We start from the raw sequence: 21,733 nt of genomic DNA, 5'->3' as shown, positions 1-21,733 counted from the left end.
ATTCTGCACTAATATAGGTAAAGTGCAGTCATAACCGTTATTAAAAAATGGACAGAGTTATTCAAATTGGACTGATAGAGCCTTATGTATGTCCAATCATTTGAACTGTATATAATTTCAGTTGTACAATATAGAAATTTCCATACGGGATACTTATATGGAATAAATATTGCTATTCATTACATACTTTTAATTACATATATGAAAATGTAATTTATTTGAGACAAAGAGTTAAAAAAGAGTTTCTTGCACGTTGACGGACGGGCAAATATACACGATGGTAAGTGATTATTGCCCATAGACATGTAAGAAATATTCACCGTTACTTACATCGCTAATGCCCAAAAAACCATTGGAATCAAGATGTTATGCCCCCTATGCCTGCAGCAGTGCCTGTGCTAAAATATATCGCATTAAATTAATTAATCATTATAATAAATTTAATACATAATATTAAAACTAAGGTTCTGTATCTGTTAAACTAATAAGGATTATTTAAAACGATTTAAATATTCTTAGCTTTTGTTTCATTGAAAAAATCATAGAAGAGTTGTGATGACATTTTTGTAAACAAACAATTTAGTTGAAGTGCGTATATTTCAATGGCTACCCACCACTCGCTCTACCTATCTGCTTTCATATATATTCTTCGTTAAGTTTCACTCTATACACACGTCAACAGGCCTTCGACTCGAGTGGATTTTATTACTATTTCAATATAGTTTTGTGAATTTACTTCTAAGGAGGTTCTAATAGAAATTATTGATAATGGCCGTTAAGGTAAGATTAATAACATTTTAACATAAAGGTAATTTAAAGTAAAAATACACAAAGAAGTAGATATGTATTTTAAATTAATAATGAAAAGTAATTAAATAAGTCTTAATTAAAATACTCTAAACAAGTAAATTCAAACAAAATTACCGTCTATTTATTAATTACTGGCAATAGTAACATAATGTGATTTAATAAGATAACAGAAGTTGCTACATAATACGTTATTAGAAATTTAATTACTACAGACTTGATTTAGTTAAATAATTTTTAAACTTCTGCTTCGACAATATACTGGTGTAAAAAAATCAATTAACCATGAGACGTGTAAAGTAGGGGAATATTATAAAGTTATATCTGCTATTTGCGGTCCTCATTAGTATATATAATAGGATATTATTTTTAAATCGAGAAGTCTCTCTGTCTACGGACTCGTGCACAGACGTAAATATCTACAAACATCTGCGACCTCACTAATGAATTCGATTCCAGACAAGGCAATTTCTATCGCATTTCTTTCTTCAATCTTTTGCCACGTCATAAATCAAATACTTATGTAATAATCTATACATTTTTGAGGTTTCTACAAACGACGCATTTGTTCAAACATATGTAACTTGTCTAAGTCCGTTAATCAATAGACGTCGTAACTTACCAAATTTTTTGTAATGTGACGTTAGTTTATTTTGAGAATTTCACTTTTAGTGTCAGCTTTGAACATTTTATTTCCTATATTTAAAAGTATCTTTCTATCAAAAAAGTTCGCATGAAAGCATATATATATATAAAGCATATATATAAATATAGAAAACATTGTGTGAGTGCTAATGTAGTCATGAGATTTGATGTAAAAAAAAACAAATCATAAGCTGACGTCATCTGACGTTTGAAATCTTACCCTTACTCGCCTGACACTCGAAGTCTCAGTACCGTGTACCGAGCGCTTAGATGTTTACACATCAAACACAGATACAGAAAAAATACAGATATATAATGTTATTGTTTGTTGAAAATTATAAAAATCTTTTTCGTGTGGAAGCTTAGTACGATCTTGAAATAATCAACAATAATCATTATGTAACGATAATAATAAGTATTGAAAGTTCTTGGGAACATATTTGAAATAACGTTTTTTTTCTTTAAAATACATCAATTGTAAAGCGCATTGTCAACGAATAATGGTGAAGCGTGTAGTGTTATATAATAATGGGCTATTATGTTTTTTAAGATAACTGAATATGTACATGGCCTGTGAATTATTTAGATTTTTTTTATTATTTGAGTGTTCAATATTTACATTACTTTTCTTATGTCACTTTCAAAAGTACCATATTAACTCTTTGAAAATCTAAAGGGTAAAATAGGTAATTCGGTTTCGTCATGTTCATCCTGACATATTGCGCACTTTAGATTAGTTTTGAATTGTTGTAAGCAACACTTCTTATTCCATTCGAAAGAGTGCTTTTTTTAATTGAATGTGAAATACTCTTATGAATTTTTATTGAAGTTGTATGGGAGAAAAACAACTTCATTCCTTTTTTTGTTTTCTAATCTGCCGGATAATAATAGTGGATAAAATTAATCTCGAACAAGCTTTTCGTAGCTTACACACGTGTATATTTATTATTTATTCTTTTTCAGAGCGTACTTCTCGCCTCAGCATTAATTGTCTGCGTGTATGGACGTGTGTTTACATACCTGAGACCTTTGGAATACCAACCATCGTCGACCCATATTCACGCTCAATCTAAGATTGCTTACGACCTGCATCATCAGATACCTGAAGATGAACATGTCGACTATTATGTAAGTACCTTTCAAAATAGTCCTAGATATAATGTTACGAATTCGTGCTCATAACTGTGAATATTATATATGTATGTATATATACTCTGTTTGTTACGTATTAACAAGAAACTATTTTGATTTATTCTTGATTAGTTGAAATAATTTCCAAATCAATAACTTAATTATCTATCACCACGTAAAAAAAACTAATACCACGCACCTGAAGTCAGGTGTACAAGATAATTATAACAAAGATGAACAGAAGTGCAATATGGTTTCTTTATTTCTTAATTCTTTTATTATTAAGTACGTTAAATTATATTAGTACGTTAAATATTTTACAAAATTTTGTTTAGAGCGTTTTTCGAGTTAAGCAAAACCGATCTAATTATATGAACGAATGAAACGTTTTTAGTAAATGTATACGTCTCGTTCTTATAGTTTTTTTCTCTTTTAAAGAAGATTCGATAAGCATTTGGAAGAACTTTTCCTCCATACTAATTGTAACACAGATCAAACACATGAAGTTTTGTAATGCATTCCTAGATTTTAAACTGCAATATTCGATTAGCTTGCTATCTCGACTATATTTTAATATCTTACTCTTAATATCATTAGATTATAGTAAACAATAAGAATGCCGAGATGGCCTAGTGGTTAGGACGCGTGAATCTTAACCGATGATCGTGGGCTCAAACCCGGGCAGGCACCACTGAATTTTCATGTGCTTAATTTGTGTTTATTTAATTCATCTCGTTGACGGTGAAGGAAAACATCGTGAGGAAACCTGCATGTGTCTACTTTCATTGAAATTCTGCCACATGTGTATTCTACCAATCCGCATTGGAGCAGCGTGATGGAATATGCTCCAAACTTTCTCAAAAAGGGAGAGGAGGCCTTAGCACAGCAGTGGGATATCAACAGGCTGTTATTTTTTTTTTTTTTTATAGAATAGGAAGGTGGACGAGCATATGGGCCACCTGATGGTAAGTGGTCACCAAACGCCCTTAGACATTGGCATTGTAAGAAATGTCAACCATCGCTTATAGCCAATGCGCCACCAACCTTGGGAACTAAGATTTTATGTCCCTTGTGCCTGTAATTACACTGGCTCACTCACCCTTTAAACCGGAACACAACAATATCAAGTATTGCTGTTTTGCGGTAGATGAGTGGGTGGTACCTACCCAGACGAGCTTGCACAAAGCCCTACCACCAGTAATACTTATTGTAAACAATAAGTCCAAAAACATGTTGAGTAAGTACTTGAATGTACTTTTAACGTAAAAAAGAAAGCGCAATATGCTGCGTAACATTTATTTAAATATTATGCAGATATTACAATTCCGAACGAAACAGACGGAATATTTTATGTTATATATCGATGATAACATTTGACTTAAAAATATTTCTTAATATACATTTTAAATTATTATGAGAATTACCGATATCTGGGATCATTCTATAAAATGTTATGTGTTGTATATTACGAATTGTTTTTATTTTTGTATTCGCCCACAAGCTGCTATATCCGTGTTTACACGTTAGAAAATCCGCCATTGGAACGGACCGACGTAAATGAAAATCAGTCGAGATGAATCGTTTACTTTTCGATTCGATCGATTTGTATACGTGGACGTTTATTTCTCATACGAATCATTGATCGAATATTGCAAGGTAAACTAAATTTTGCTTTAAATTAAATGCGTGGTATACAAATAAATTAAATATCGTCTTCTAAAAAAGTAATATCTAAATCATACTAAAATAGATTTAATTTATTATGTAAATACTTTTACTTTTAGTATATAATATAATCATTAAACGATTAATGATCACAAAATTTAAATTTATACGTAAGTTTGTTTCAATACGCAACACAGAATAAAAATCGCGCGGTTTGATTTCGCTGTGTGGCCTTAGCTTAGATCTTACCACGACGAATGTGAGTTGATTATTTACAAGACGCTCATTGTTAGATCGTAAATTTAAACAATAGATAATTGTAGCTCAATAAGGTTTTACTGCATGGTAGATGAGGTAAATAAAATCCGTAAACAGGAACCAGCAGATAAAAAAGTACTTCCTGACAAACGTTTAGTTCCACGTTGTACGTTGACGGTCTCCTCTCAAGGCACTGACTTAATAGGTATTATACTTTTCACATTTACGGCCTAATTTATAAATGTTGCTTAGCGGGCGCTTAGTTAAGCACTGATGGCGCACTTTCTGTCATTATTGATTTGACATTCGATAGAATTTTAACTAATAATCTACTAATCAACGTTTATATGCAAGTCAATGTTATCATTTTATAATAAATAATGATTCTTTTCTTATAAAATACAATGTACCTTTGTTTGAATTAGTAATATATTTTAAAGATTGCAATTAAGTTCCATATTTCGACGTGTGGAACGCTTGTACATACATATGTACAGTAGGGTTATCCAGTAAGATCAAACTCAAAACTCGCCGCAGAAAACGATCGTGAAATATCAGAAAGTTATAAGCGACATTGACCTTAACAACTATAACATTTTAAGAATACACGCATCAAAATAGTATATCACCATAAGTCGGTAGTCAACATTCCACGGCTGAGTAATGAAGTGAGTTCTTATAGAATAGTATTGCTGAAAGAACAAGCGCTTCAATTGTTTTTGTGATTTCACTTCAGTTATATTTACTTTAATTACAAGCGCTTTAATTATTTTTAACGTTAAATTAAACGCTACTATTTCATAGCTTAAGACTGATAGTACGAAGGAAGGTAGTTACTAATATATTATACAAGTGTTTTGATTAAGTGCTTTCACTTTTTGCAATGATATCGATACTTTAATCGTATAATTTTTAAAACTATAAGGAAAAGTGGATCTTACGATAAATATCATACGACAGCTTTTACACTGTATGTACTTTCTTTTTATCAAAGTTGTTTCTATAAATAAAGATACTGTAATTTTATGTAACTACCCATCTCGTCTCTGCTGTTATATATATTTATATAATTAGCTATATTGTCTAATGTGTTCAAAGCTTCTCAACACGAGTTTACCGATTTTAAGGATAATTTTAAAATGTACTTTGAATTGCAATTGTGCCTAAATTGAAATTGGTGCATTTCAATTATTTTTCATTTTTAAGCTGTCAGTACCTCAGCTGCATGTATCTGTTTTTTTTAACGATTCTTCTTTTCGAATTAATTTATGTCGAGTTTGCTCTTTGTCAATTGAATTAATTTAGCTGATGTCTATTGGAAACTGAACGTCATTGTGCGCCATAAGAGTGATAATTTAATCTCAACTTTTAGTGCAACATTTATGTATGTATCATTTGTATGAAACCCAACGTATTTGGCGTAAAACATATTATGTACTGAGTCACACACGATTTCATTTATATCGATTGTTTTTTTTTAATAATTTTTAAAAACAATGTATATTTTCAGGCGTACCCGAAGTATGTATTCAAATACGGAGTGAACGACTTTCACACTGGCGACATCAAAACTCATCACGAGAGCCGAGACGGTGACGTCGTTAAAGGTATGCGTTGGTTATAATAAAACACGTAAAGACTTATCTTATATATATTATATTTATCTTAATATTTCTCCCTCTACTAAAAAAAAGCTTTTTTTATTAAGGCTACAGACCCCAATTCCTCTCCTGGTTTCAAAACTTGATTAGGACCAGTGATAATTTATGAAGTTTTTCCGGTGAGAATATCTTAGTAGGAACTCGAAGTTTGTAAGTTGGCAATATTTACATACGTGTATGTGTATACGTGTATGTAAATATTACATATACATATACTTCGTGTAGCGGAAATTCATTAAGAGTTACATAAGAGAATGCTTAACTCACGAAAATATTACCAATTATGTATATCGTAATATATAGTGAAACAACTTGAATATGATTGATGCATGTGTAATATTGTTGTCAAAATTGTCCAAATATGTTGAAAAATAAAATAAAAAAGCGCTACAGATTTATTTTATATTTATTTATATATTTATATATATTTATTTTTATATTTATTTTTTATTTTTTGCGCAGACATCTTACTAATATTTTTATTAATTTTTCACAGGCCAATACACACTCGTAGAGCCTGACGGTTCAATTCGCACTGTGGACTACACGGCTGACAAACACAGCGGATTCAATGCGGTAGTTCACAAGACTGCCCCTATATCTGCCCACGAAGCCGCGCATCTTCATCACATTCATTAAAATTAGACTTTTATTTGTGCGGTAAGCACATTGCAGATTTCTTTGGTTATGAAATTATATCCGTTTTAAATATACAGCAATATGTAGATTTTTTAACGGATACGCAATAAATCTCAACTATGCGCTGATAAAATCTGAAATGTGCGTTGTTTTAAATATTTTATGAGATCAATTTTTTTTCAATGATCTCTTACATCGTTATTTTTAAGTGTTTGTTATTTATGTATTTAAGTTATATTACACAAAGTACCTGATAATATTGTTAATAAAATTATAATTAATTATTTTGTTTGTTTTAAATATTAGGATAATATTAGGATGTTTATCTAATTTTGTTATTACTTTATTATTTAATTGCGTATTAAAATATGTAAGTGCTTTTAAAATTGTTTTCCTTTTTTTATTCATATTTAATAATTACCAATTTATTTAGTTTCATTTACGAAAACACTCATTTCTATCGGGGGAAGTCATATTTAAGATTGTTCACGATGTACTCAAACACCACAAATACTACAAATACCACAATCTCCAAATTCAACTTCGTGGTGGATGAACTTTTAAGGCTAAATGGCCTATGATATGAAATTGGAACAGGTTGTTTTTGTTTTGTTTATTTTTTATGATTGTTTTATTTGTTTCACTACAGTTTGCTAATGTATTTTTTATTGTTTGAGATAGATTGGTAAGAGGATCACCTGTAGGTATGTGATCACCGCCAGTCATAGACATTGGAATTGTAGATAAAATTAACCATACCTTACATCGCCAATACACCAGCAACCTTGAGATGTTATGTCCTTTGTGCCTGTAGTTACATTGACACCCTTGAAACCGTCACACAATAATACTGAGAATTGATATATGAATGCTGATATATATATATATATATAACAAGAAATATATATATATATATATATATATATATATATATATATATATATATATATATATATATATATATATATATTATTTCTTGTTATACCTAGATACTTAATTACATGGCTAAATTAATAATATTTCATTGTCTTATAAAATATAATATATTTTTACTCCTTTGTTTAGCCAGTCGGGGCAAAGATAGTTACGCTAAAGAAGATGGACTTAAAAGTAGCAAACATTAATTATTACTCAGTTCCTTTAAAAACGTCACGACAATTTTCAAATTGTTATTCGCGATTTTAAAGTAGCTTCGGCATTCTGAATGCAAAGGGTGGTGACGTCGTATCAAAGGGTGTTAAACTTTTCCTTCCATACACAATCGTCACTCATTATCATACAATACTTTGTATGTGTATTGTTTACTGAAAATTTCACACGATACACAATTATTGATTATAAACGTAGAAATAATATAACAATAGCGTATGGATTTAGTAGCAAATAAACTGTATTGCCTTGAAGATAAATGACGTTAAAATGATTACGCTACAGGTCATCTATCATAATTACTATTGTGAATTTGTACGGGTGTAATCAATGAACCTTATTTTTTCAAGCAGTTTCAGAAAGGTGCCTTGCTTCTGGAGTGGTATTATAACTCACTAAAACTACTGCGATGGTCTTCCTCGGCACATTTGCACAGTGAACTTTTTACCTGTATTAACATTTTTTGAGTGTTACAAAAATTTTTGACATCTATACAATGTTAATTTTTGGTTTTTGAAATATCGATCAAAGTCAAAATAAATTTTGCCATTAAGCTGAATGGCCTTTGGTCGCCGATGTATGACGAGGTAATTATTTAAATACTTATTTCTTTTTAGTACGTTATAACAATGGCGCTGATAGCATTGGTTAGCTTGCACGGCACTTATACTAAAGACTAGCTGACCCGTGCCCACTTCGTTGGGCGGCAAACATTGATTGTGGTTCGATTAGTTATTTCTAAGTAGATTGACGTTTTATAAAAAAATCGTCTAATAGAAATATCGCTCAATATTGGTTTGATTACGACACGTTGGCGGTTCCATATATAGGCACTATCAAGCTTTACAACTGTTCTCTAGAACTCAATCATATATCTCTCATCGTTAAGGCAGCGTTCGTAAAAAACGTTTTCTTTCGGCCGTTTTTTCTCCGACTTTGAAAATCCGACTATCACGAAAAAGTCTTTTCATTTTTCGGGTTAATATATAGCATATGACACAACAATTACAATTAATTTGGCTTTCTATTATTTATTTATATTGGTTAAATAATTTTCAAAATCGGTTCAGTAGATCAAGAGTTTACCCTCTAAAACCTCACAAACTTTACCTCTTTATAATATATTAGTATAGATAGAAAAATGAGGATAAAAAATCAATAAATTAAAGTTAACGTTGAGCTTACAATTGGAATAAATATCTTAATACATGTAAGGGAAATTATATTTCTCGCCACTGATACAGCTACACATGTATGATTATTTTTGCTAACAATAGTTCGATATATTCTAACCAACGAACTTTTATATTAAATACACTATTAACAAACAAAGTTACAGAGGCATTGTTTGTGAAATAAGCTGCAAAGCTTATTCCACCTTGCTGCTCCAATACGGGTTGATTGACAATGAACATACATGCCCCAGTATTTCCATGACACGTGCAGGTTAGCTCACGTCTTTTTTATTACTGGTGGTAGGGCTTTGTGTAAGCTCGTTTGGGTAGTAACATCCATTCATCAGATATTTTACCGCGAAACAGCAGTACTTGGTATTGTTGTGTTCCGGTTTGAAGGTCGAGTGAGCCAGTGTAATTACATTGGTGACGCATTGGCGATATAAGCAATGGTTTACATTATAATGCCTATGTCTATGGGCGTTAATGACCACTTGATGGCCTATATGCTCGTCCGCCTATCTATACTATAAAAAAACACTGAGGCTGACTTAATTAAATTATATAACACTTTAACACGTAAATAACTAAACGCTTATTGAGAGGATTTTAAAATTGGTGCTAAAGTTCACTTGTTCAATGCATTTGAATTTGTTGGTAAAGTATAGACAAAGAAAGTCATAGCCAAAGAGTAGGGTTACTTTATCAGGGCACAACCTACAACATCGAGCTAATTAAAAAAAATATTGGATTTTACCGTCAAGAAAGGCACAGTAGAGATTTGGAAAATTATGGAGGTTGGCAATGTTAATACGCTCGAACCTCAGAAGGCATGGTCAAAGGCATGGTCAAAGACATTGGTCCTGCGCCTGAACTGTTTCCGGTTGTGTCAGATTTGCTATCCCATCAGATTATTTATGAGAGTGAGGAAGTAGACTCGAGTTCACTTTTTATGCTTGCGCACACACTTGCACTATAATTAGTCACGCACAGATGACTACTCTACTTAAAGAATAACCGAAATTAAGCAGGAGGACATCTTCCTCAGTAACCGCCTGTTAATGTCCCACAGCTGGGCTAAGGCCTCCTCTCCATTTTGAGGAGCTTATTCCACCGCACTGCTCCAATGCGGGTTGGTAGAATACAGTACTGTACTGTACATCTTCATCATCATATAATAAAATATATTACAGCACTTGTAAATAAAATCTCAGGAGTACACACAACACAAGAACATTATTTCCTAATTTTCTTTATCAATTACCGTTCCCTAGGTATCGCTTAGCGTATCATTAATCGAGGAGTGATTACTCAGTAATCACGGATTGCTTTAGTTCACACGTAAATAGGATTACTAGGAGCGTAAATCCGTTTAACTCTGGTGAAATTGAGGCCTCTATTACAATGAATTTTTCGATTATTCGATTTAGCTCAAAGGCATTTCGTTAGGACATAAATGATTACTTTTTTTTTGGAACATTAAAATAAGATGATTAAAAAAATTAAGCGTTTATATATTGTGTTAACTTCGTCTATTCTTTTACAATTCTCTCGAAAACATGGTTTATTTTTTATTTTGCATATCTCGAATATAAAATTCGAGATATGCAAGGATCTGTGATCATACATCCATAGATACTTGTAAATAAATTATAAGCACCATTATTCCAATTTTATTCCAATATTTCTTATGATAATTTTAACTTTATTGTTTAATTTTTTGGCGAATAATGTTTAATGATTTATTTATTAATATAAATTTATATTTCGGTCACGGTATCCTTTTTATAAATGTGATTTAATTGAAAAGACATATAGACATTGTTTTTTGTCATCCTTGAATGAAAGGAAATATTATGTACCGACTAAGACTTATGTAAAACTATAATACAATCAAATTGAAAAGACCATAGACCTATTCATACAAAATATCAACCTGTACGCTGTACTTGTAAACGGCTCCCATGAAAGTGTTGCAATCTAATTTACATACGACGTCATTGTACCGTGCGAAAGTTTTCTCAATTAGACGCAGGAGCATAAGGAAACATCTTTTCAGATTCGGCCAGCTCCAAGGCTGTCTTTACTAAGGCCACTTATAAAGGCCTGTGAACCCTCTATTGTGCTATTCAGGGAACAAACGTATTGTGATACGGACGTTAGGATGTTTGCTTATAATATGTGCCGGTGTTTTTGTGTAATGTTTGCGTTTGTGATCGCGTGTGCTCAGGCGAGACCGAAACTTAGCCCCGTTTTCAGTCCTGTGTATGAACCGGGATACCAATACTATGACGTAAGGTCGTTTGGTTGATTATTATTAGAACTTATGCATCCAGTTACAATTCATTCGAATTTCAAATTTATATTGTTGTGGTCTGATCTTTGGATGGAGTTGAAATTTTAACATATCTCTTCGTTTTCAAATTATGGCCACCGCTTAGAATCAATCTGGTATGAAATATAACGTTAAAAAAACTATTTTTTTACCAGATTTACTCAGTCCATAAATCAAATCAGAAAAAAGTGATTAAATTATTAACTTCGGAACTAATCGCAGATTTTTTCAATAAGGTCAGATAATGTCATTATTAAGTAAAGTTTTTGAATCAATAAATGTGTTTTATAGAAGGGTTATCTATTTTTATGCTATTTTGTGAGTTTATAGGTAATGAGGGCTTTTATGTGAGTATTTAGGTAATTTCGAGAGAATTTTTCATTCGCGGCGTATCACAATAAATGATGATATCGAATGGAAACGTGATTAAATTTTGAATAATTTCGATTCAGCAACTTTGTCTTAATAATAAAAAAATATACAAAACTAGAAAAACTAAAAAAAATAATTAAGTAATGGGTACTTACGTAAACATTTAAACAATAACAATTTCATTAGAATAATATTTATTACTTTAAAAATTAACTGCTTACATATTATTTAGAAACTATAAAACTATATTTTCTATTCTTTCTTTGTTAGTGTTAAATTGTTAGTATATTACATATGGGTTTGTCTTTCAAAACGCACCGCTAAAATGAAACGGCGCCAAAGTAATTTCTCGCAGCTTCATACAGAATAGTATTCAGCAGTACTATAATTTCAGCAGTACTTGGTATTGTTGTGTTCCGGTTTGAAGGGTAAGTGAGCCAGTGAAATTACAGGGATAAGGGACATAACATTTTAGTTCCCAAGGTTGGTGGCGCATTGGCGATGTAGGGGATGGTTAACATTTCTTACAATGCCTATGTCTATGGACGTTGGTGACCACTTACCATCAGGTGGCCCACATGCTCGTCTGCATACCATTAACATAACAAAAAGAATATACCTGTCTGTAGTATATTAGTCATCTATCAATACAATATGTTAAAATAACAAACATTGAAAAAAACATATTTATTGTATAACATATTAGTTTATTACAGTTAGTACTATATTTTTATATTTCATCATATAATATAGGAAATATTTTCATGTAAATGATCTACCGAAGATCAAATCCGGACATGGCTGATTTATCATATCCATTTTTGATTATTATATCGTCTTCGGCTATATGCCTACACATAATGCCGGATGAAATTCTGCCACATTTATACTCATGGTATAAATGTAATAGCTATTTCCAAGGCTTTGTGGAATAAGCTCTAAACCTTCCTTAAGAATATAATTTGCCCATCAGTATGATATATATATATATATATATATATATATGTCATAGATAAGTTTTTTTAATTGACATTAAATACACAAATCATTACTTTTAATTAACGTATGAAACCTGCGGTTATAAGTCAGTAATTAATATTTTATAATAAGTCCTTGATTGCATTGCTTAGGATCACCCTCGATACGCATTCAACTATGGAGTGGCCGATCATACGACTGGTGACATCAAATCGCAGCACGAAACGCGAGACGGCGAGGTCGTTAAAGGTAATGAGAATTTAAAATAAAAAAAATACTCAAGTATTTTTATGTTTTAAATTGAAATAATATTTTATCATTAAAATACTCATTTCAATACGGAATATATCATACAGCAAGGATAGTATAAGACCAAAAACCAATAATTGCAAAACAATTTATTATTACAAATGAACAATGTATGTATCTATTTAAAATTATTACTATACCAAAATCGTACCTTATCCCAGTAAATCGGTTATCAACATTTCATGGTTGAGAAATGAAGTGAGAAATCTTATAGAATAGCATTGCAGGGTATTTTTTTTAAATATTAAAAATATACATATATATATTAACGATTACATTTTGTATTATGAACTCATAGTGCTGGTTTAGTACAGTAAATTACTTAATTTACTTTACTCATATAGACCGACTTAAAAAAAGAGCGAAGGTTCTATGTTCCAAATACAAATTACAAAGACGTTCAATGTTTTCAACCCACTAATAAGATAAAATGTGTAATACTATATAAGATCACCATATACTTGGTAAAACATAAAAGGAAAAAACTAATCTAAAATGCTACTATAATACTGCAATTTTAACAATAATAATAATATATCTTTATTCATAATAGAGATTGAAAATAGTAGTTAAATATTACACCTGGGTTTGTACAAATGAATTTAATTCCAATCAGGTGGGTGTAGCACTGTAGTCCTCGCTAGGTTATAAAATTATTATGTGCAACATGTTTTAATCTAAACATTCTATAACAATAATAGTTTATATAGTTAAATTTCAGCAAGAATATGTGTGTGTTTGTGGGAGAGAGATTAATTTTTATTATAATACGGGTGAAGCAGCTTTCTTGTCCACATGTAAGTGTGTTTGTGAGTAGTATTCACTTCCATTCTTCATTCTTATATTATAAAACATTTTCAAACGAATATTCAATTTATAATTGCACAAGACGCTAAGATTTTTCTCCGTCTATACTAACAAGTTTCAATTTCTAAACAACGAGTATTGTTTGAAAATTATGCCGTCATTAGCGTTTTGTTAGTAGAAACATCCACTAATGACTGTGAAACATGGGATTGAGAAAATTTGTTGCACCATTATTATTTTCCATAATCAACAGTAATGAGCACTATTGTCTACACGAGTACACGATTAAGGGTCCGTTCACACAGACCGGCTCGGAGAGCATCGGCCTGCTTTTTTCTTTTCACACAGACCGGGTCGTATACGCTTGGAATTGGCCGGAGCGGAGCCGCCAACTATTTCACATCGACCGGCTGGAAGAGATCTGAAAGCGGGTGCGAGCGAGAAAGAGCACGCAAGCGGAGCCGGTCGGCTCCTTTTATTACTTCACACGAAGCGCGTTCAGGCATTTTTAATGACAAAAAAGGTGCAAATGCAAAAATAAACTTTACTACAATCACTCAAAACACTGTTTCCAACGTGATAAAAATCTGCTCTCCTCTCCGAGCCGGTCTGTGTGAACGGACCCTAAGGGGTAAAGTTTAATTGATAATTATAATCTCATACATTAAAACGACGTTTTGGAGGTTAAAGTTTTCATATTTATTACAACATTTATTATTTATATATAAAACTTATAAAAATTTAATAAAATAAAAAAATAAATTATATATTTTTAAAATGTAATATTATTTAATATTTTTAAAATAATACAAAAAATACGCCGATGTTAATTTTGCCGATTTTTTTTGTCTGAGGAGTTTATTTTCACAACATCGATCGTCGATTTTTGCCAATTAATAAGCGAGTGAAACGCTTCTCTTATTAATAAAACATTTTTTTTTTATTTTAATTTGACAAGTACAAATACATCATTCTTTTATTTTTTTCCACGCTTTTTAAACCATCAATCAAATTTTTTGTAGTTCAGATATTTTACGTGGTTCAAAATTTTTCACATAACATCATATATATATATATATATATATATATTATTAACGTCATAATTTCCGAATTGCAGGTCAATATTCCTTAGTTGAGCCCGATGGTTCCATACGCACTGTGGACTATACGGCGGATCCTGTTCACGGATTTAACGCAGTGGTATCAAAAGTAGGACCTAGTGTTCACCCTCAACCAAAAGTGCACCGTCCAGTACAACCCAATATCGTACAGTACGTTGCGAAACCTGTGCCTGTGCCTGTTCAAATACCGAGTCATTACGTGCCGCAACAAATTTATGCATCACCGACACCATTTTGTGAGTAATCATATTTTAGGAAACTTTTTATGTTATCTATTGTTAACTGTTATTTTAAATTTTCATTAAAAATATTCTATAAAATTAATTAAAAAACATTTTTCTTTTAATGTATATACTAATTTGTAATATGAGTATGAGCAAAATCTTATCCAAAAACAACAAAAGTATAAAAAATTTAGTCACAAGACAAGCAGATATAATATCTAATTAGCGTCAGTTAACATGCCGTAACACTATTGTTTTCCCATTGTTATGTATAGTGTATTTTGTTTTATAGTGTATTCCAAGGTTGGTGGCCAATTTCCAGAGTACGACGGCTTCGAACTAGATGCACCTTCAAACCACTTTTACAAACGCTGAATTTTTATTGTGATAATACTTTTATAGCTATAAGAATGTATATGTGATATGAAAATAAATATATCTTGCTTTTTACACAAAAATGATTTTAAAAACTCTTTTTATTTTCTATTTAGATTGCATTATTTTATATTTAGAAAGAAAAATAATTATTCAAAAATATTATACAGTTTAATAACTGTAGAGATTATGTTCCTTTGTAAGCCGATCTTTCTTGTATCTCAAAGCGAAACTGGCTGTGACTTGTCACTTGAACTATCACTTGATTCTAGTTTATTTATTTACTCGACTTACTAAAAATCACTTATACCAATATATAAATAACAACTGTGATGGCACGCGTACTTCGTTGACCATGTAGTTCACTTAAGCTCTTAAAGGTTTTCTATTGAAATGAAAACCTGCCTCATTTATTTACTAACTATCTTATATAAGCCAGGTGGAATTGAGTGGGTTCTATCGCCGTCATTTCATGACATTATTTAGGCAACATAGTGATTTATAACAATAAAATAACGTAAATATATTTAAAGAAAAAAATTTCCAGTTACAATATTCGTAATAATTAGTTCTACATTGATATTGTTCTCCAACTCGACAACATATTATAACTGGATTGGTATATCAATTTTAATAATAATAAATGTTACATGCGCCTTTAATTAAAAAATAGCATTATTTATTTCACGACATTGCTTAATGAATAGCGAAGGCGATATTTTTTGACTATATACAATTCTAATTTGCATTGTTTTATCTTTTTTCAGTATTATATACAGTATAATGAAAAGTATTGTATAATAATAATAATGTCCTTCGGACCGATTTCGTCCACGGCAAACAATCTCAAAAGAGATTAGCCAACTGCGCAGGACATATTTTAGTGCACATAGAGGCACATAAAGGCTAGACCAACCAGGCAGCCATATTGTTTATGGGTATCTTCTGTTCCTTTTTATTTTCCTTTTTTTATTATTTAATATATTTATCTGTTTTTTTTATTTTTGAAATTTAGCTTAAGATATATGGAATGGAATGGTATAATATCTTGGCAGGCATTTTAATCAGCAACGAAGTATAAACGAAGTTATAAATGTTTGCTCTGTATTTATATTTAGGAGACGCGATCTGTTATTGAGCTACTTACGCGTCAGTCATCAGTTAATGGTGACTATATGTAATTATTGATTTGCTCATATTTCATATTGGCTTCAAGTTCAGATTAATACAAATTGATATCGTCCCGCCAACTAACGCTGTATTTTTTGCTACAATGCTGCAAATAAAAAAAATACTAAATTATTGCTCATGCCTACCTCTGGGCCTATCTCTCCGATTGTGGTCGGATTATGAGAGTTAGGGAATAGAGAGTGCACCTGTGTTTGCGCACACACTTGTGCACTATAATATCTCCTGCGTAGTTGGCTAATCTCTTTTGAGATTGGCCGCCGTGGCCGAAATCGGTCTGGAGGACATTATTTATTATTTTAAAAAGTAATTGCACAAGGATTTAAATAGGTAGTAATTTGATTTATTGTAACTCCTTTTATAATAATTATTTATACTTGGCAAATAGACATATAGCTCATTGAATTTGAGCTGAAAACATCAATATTTTTTTATAAATTATTGAATTAAGCTAAAATCATTTTTGTGCTGTCTGTTATTCTGCATATCGATAGCATATTGAAAATTAGCAACATCATGTGTTGCTATAAGGAATTCGGCACATACATATGTATTGAGTTAAAACGGATTTAACCACGCGCAAGCAAAACTGAACTGAATCTTTTACACAAATTACTACTTATACTTATTAAATAAAATAAAGAGAAATATTATGTTTGAAAATCTACCACATGTATATCATTGCATCCGATCTGCATTGGAGCAAAGAGGTGGATTAAGCTCCAAAAGGATGAGAGAACGCTTTTGCCCAGCCGTGGGATGTTTACTGGCTCATACCTTACTTTTTACTTTTTAAGAAAAATATTTAATATTTTAATAAAAAGGATATTAAATACGCAAGTATTTTGTGATCTATCGCAATGAATTCACATCAATCCTATCTGATATCGAGATCATGAAGTCGTGTGCTCACAGGAATTTGACATTTACTGAGTCGTGACTGGCAAAGCTGAACCGGAACGAATTTAAAGCTCATCTTCCATTTTTTTCAATGATAAATATAGTTGGTATATACTTCATAAATCAACTTTTTAATGAACACATTTTATTTGATTTTAGAATTTGCAGAAGAAATGCTTCGTTTATCTAGTGGCCTACCTCGGATTGGCCCAACAAAAATTTGAATTTTAAAATGCTTATAATCCCTTGCCTCGAAAGTACTTAAGCCAAAGTTCCTGCATCTTAACTGTAAACAAGTGATTCTTACTCGTATTTAACAATTTCACATATTTCTATTTTATTAGTATTAAAAATTTTAAAAAGGTACAGATATTTATGTTTTATATAAAATTTTACATGTTTATTTTATTTCCATATATCATTAATATTACCTATTTACTACAAAGCTAAGGATTATAAAAATATATCAACCAAAAACTATTATTTTTTCTATGAAAGTAAAATTATAAAACCTAATTCAACTGCAAAATATATTTCGTTTGGCATTATCTATGAATTAAGGCTGCATTTTAGTGCAACTTAAGCAAGACATAATTGTTGCTTAAACTTTAAAATTATATTGCATCAAACAGTATCTAGACAGACATCTGTTGCTCTGGTATTGACAGATAAAATGAATTTAATTAATTAATTACCCGTAACTTATTCTTTACAGCGTCATATCTTAAAGGCGATCGTAAAATAGATAAAAGCTAACAATTTAGTTGTAAATCGGTTTCGTAACTTTATTTACATTGATGATTATTATAACATTTGGTCATAACTAATTACATCATTGTTTTAAAGAAGTTAAGTGTTAAGCTAGGCCCCTGGCGATACTGGTCGAGTGACATTAAAAAGTATGAGAACAGAAAGACCTTTTCGACACGTTACTACGACATCAATCGACAGTTCGTCTTACTCACATCTTTCTGGTGAAATATTACATAGAATGGTCACACGAGTATCTGTACATTCTAATCCGTTAAATTTTAACAACGGTGTAACTTAGCTGAACTAACAATATCTGTTATAGGATTTGGTAAACCGTTTACAAGTCGTTAAATTTTGTTAACTACCACGTTGTTCTGTAATACATATATTTAGTTCTCTTGTGAGTTTGCGTTATATTTTATTTATTTAAACATAGCTTACGAAAGCATTTTGTAACAGTGTAATGGCGATTCGAACAATAATCAATTTAACGCCTATAATACTTGTAATTATGAGATGTTCCAATCGTATTTCAATAGACTTTTGGAATTTTAGGTCATAAATATTTATTAAAAGTAAGAGTGTGTTGAAGTTAAAATATTACAACATTTATAATTATTAAAAATGTATTTTTATCTTGAGGCGATATTTTTTAAACTAAAAATATTTCAGATCAATAACTTTAATACGCTTTATATAACAATTAATTTCCTTATTACTTATAAATAAATGATACTAAGATTGTACTTAGTATTCTCGCTTTATCTCGACTGTCAAATGTTATTATGTTATATGTCTTGTAGGTATATATAAATAATAAAATGATGTTGGTATATCTGTTTGAGATTAATTTCGACACCATTTGACGGATTAGCATAAAAGTGGGCATATATCCACTAAAAGAACTGGCTGTCAGCTTGGAAATTCATATACTTATAGTTATTAATTACAAGTAAATTTTAATATCGTGTATGAAAATATTTAGTATTACTTACGTTTGATGTCGATTAATATCAAGAATAGATTTATTTGTCAGTATTAATTAAAATAAGTACTACCGAAACAGCCTGTGAATGTCCCACTGCTGGGCTAAAGGCCTCCTCTCCTCATTTTGAGGAGAAGGTTTGGAGCTTATTCCACAACGCTGCTCCAATGCGGGTTGGTGGAATACACATGTGGCAGAATTTCAGTGAAATTAGACACATGCAGGTTTCCTCACGATGTTTTCCTTCACCGTAAAGCACGAGATGAATTATAATCACAAATTAAGCACATGAAAATTCAGTGGTGCTTGCCCGGGTTTGAACCCACGATCATCGGTTAAGATTCACGCGTTCTTACCGCTGGGCCATCTCGACTTTTTAAGTACTGAAGATTGTGATTTTTAACTTTGGACGCAATGAGTGCAAGACTTTAAGGTCAAATTCGAGTGCAACTGTTCTAAATGCAAGGCTTACTGACGCAAATACTTTTTATTTCTGTCACGATAGCCATGATAATTAGTATATAATACACGTCTATGTAAAATTGTAAGGGCCGATTGCCTTTGGGTACATATTATAAAGCAGTAGAAACCATGTGTCGATATTGAATAATGTTATCAATAAACGAGAAATTCTTTTTTTTATTTATTTAATTCTAAAAAGCATTATTTTTATTTTTGTTTGGATCTACTCGCTAATCTCCGAAACTACGGAACGAATTTTCTTGTAGTTTTCATAGGTAAATGAAGGTCAGCTTGAAGTATAACTTTCTTGAAGTATGACTTTTGCTTGAAGTATGGCTTTCATTGAAATCGGATGACAGTGAAAAAAATCATTTAACAATGATTTAAAATAAATCTATAAATATTATAAGCTGTCAAAAAATTTAATTTACTATAAAATGAATAATATTACATCAAGTCGCTCAGTTCTAATAATCATTCAATCCATGCCATTTCGTCAGATATATTTTCTGATACAGTGTACAAAAAAGCGAGAATAACCGGAATTCCATAAAAATTGCAGTTAACATCAATACTATAGAATAAGTAAAAAAACTCGCACTATCACACGGCACATTAACAATCTGAAGTTGATTGAAGTTTATGTATATTTTTTATACATAGGCATAAAATTTTAAGCATATTTGAAGAATAATAGACCTATTAGAGTAGTATTCTACTATTATTATAATGTGAGATTTTTTTAGTATGCTTGCTAATCTGATTTCCTAAAAAAACAGAAAAAAGTACTTAGCAATATGGTATTTTGGTAATAACATATCATATTTTTTATTGTTATTACTTTAAATTAATTTTTTAATTAGCTTAACGAAACAGTATTAATAAGCGGTCGTTTTATTTAAGTAACTCCTAAAACTTGTACGAATAGCCTCATTCTGAAACACAAGTTGCTTTAGATATAGTAATGTCAATCTCAGCTGTTTTAACGATGTATCAATGTCCTTCTGTGAAAAAAAATTGCTTTTCGAAAGGCGTCTCAACATCGTCGCTGTGTCTGTCATGATATTTAAATAACACAAGTTAACATTGATCCAGTATAAGTAATGCCCTTGACTTTTAAGTGTAACGCTTCCGACGCGACGTAAGGGCACGCGCAGATATTCGTAAAGACAGATTTGATGTAAGATTAGCTTCTTCGGACTTGGCTCTTATGGAATTTTATGGCTCTATAACTATGATTTCAGTACCAAAACAGGTTTAGGTAAACAATTTAAGTTTTCTGACAATTTAATAATGGTTTTACATGTAAATAAAATGATAATTCAATGAAACTTATTTAAGAACTAAACGATGAGAGTAAACTTTCAAGATGTAATGATGGACCGATTCCATGTGTTTCATGACTCCACGTTTCTCACGTAAAAATATATACGCACTTCTATCACTTATATAAAGTTGCACACAATTTTATTTCATGCCAAAATAAAGTGTTTTACAATAATTTCGAATAGTCTTTTAATAAGTATATGTGAGTTCAACATGAATTTACAAAAGGCCTGGAATGTGGATTCCACTAAAAGAACTGGCTGTCAGCTTGGCAGGAAATTCATATATTTATAGTTATTAATTACGAGTAAATTTTAATATCTTGTATGAAAATTAATTATCCATTGCAAGTATATGAATAACATTACCAACGTTTGATGTCGATTAATATAAAGAATTTTTAAGGTAATTTGAGTGTAGCAGTCTTAAATAAATATGTATGGAATAATAATTATTAATAAATATTAA

At 30.9% G+C, this 21,733-nt stretch overlaps 1 protein-coding gene across 2 annotated transcripts; it reads left to right on the top strand.

The window, feature by feature from the left end:
* Positions 1-656: 656 nt before the first annotated feature.
* Positions 657-15,690, top strand: LOC126768732 (cuticle protein 8-like). 2 transcript variants are annotated; one of them, XM_050487008.1, is made up of 5 exons: positions 657-780; positions 2,416-2,580; positions 6,017-6,113; positions 15,049-15,288; positions 15,569-15,690. In XM_050487008.1, exons 1-5 carry the CDS (start codon positions 769-771, stop codon positions 15,649-15,651), a joined length of 597 nt encoding a protein of 198 aa, XP_050342965.1. In that variant the 5' UTR covers positions 657-768; the 3' UTR covers positions 15,652-15,690. The 2 variants fall into 2 exon arrangements, with proteins under 2 accessions (XP_050342965.1, XP_050342964.1); XM_050487007.1 differs by lacking the exons at positions 657-780; positions 2,416-2,580; positions 6,017-6,113 and adding exons at positions 11,278-11,423; positions 12,968-13,064.
* The last annotated feature ends 6,043 nt before the right edge of the window (positions 15,691-21,733 follow it).

This window comes from Nymphalis io, chromosome 5 (assembly GCF_905147045.1).
Source record: "Nymphalis io chromosome 5, ilAglIoxx1.1, whole genome shotgun sequence".
Taxonomy (NCBI): domain Eukaryota; kingdom Metazoa; phylum Arthropoda; class Insecta; order Lepidoptera; family Nymphalidae; genus Nymphalis; species Nymphalis io.
The sequence above is the reverse complement of the archived record's forward strand: the minus strand, read 5'-3'. Positions and strand labels throughout refer to the sequence as shown.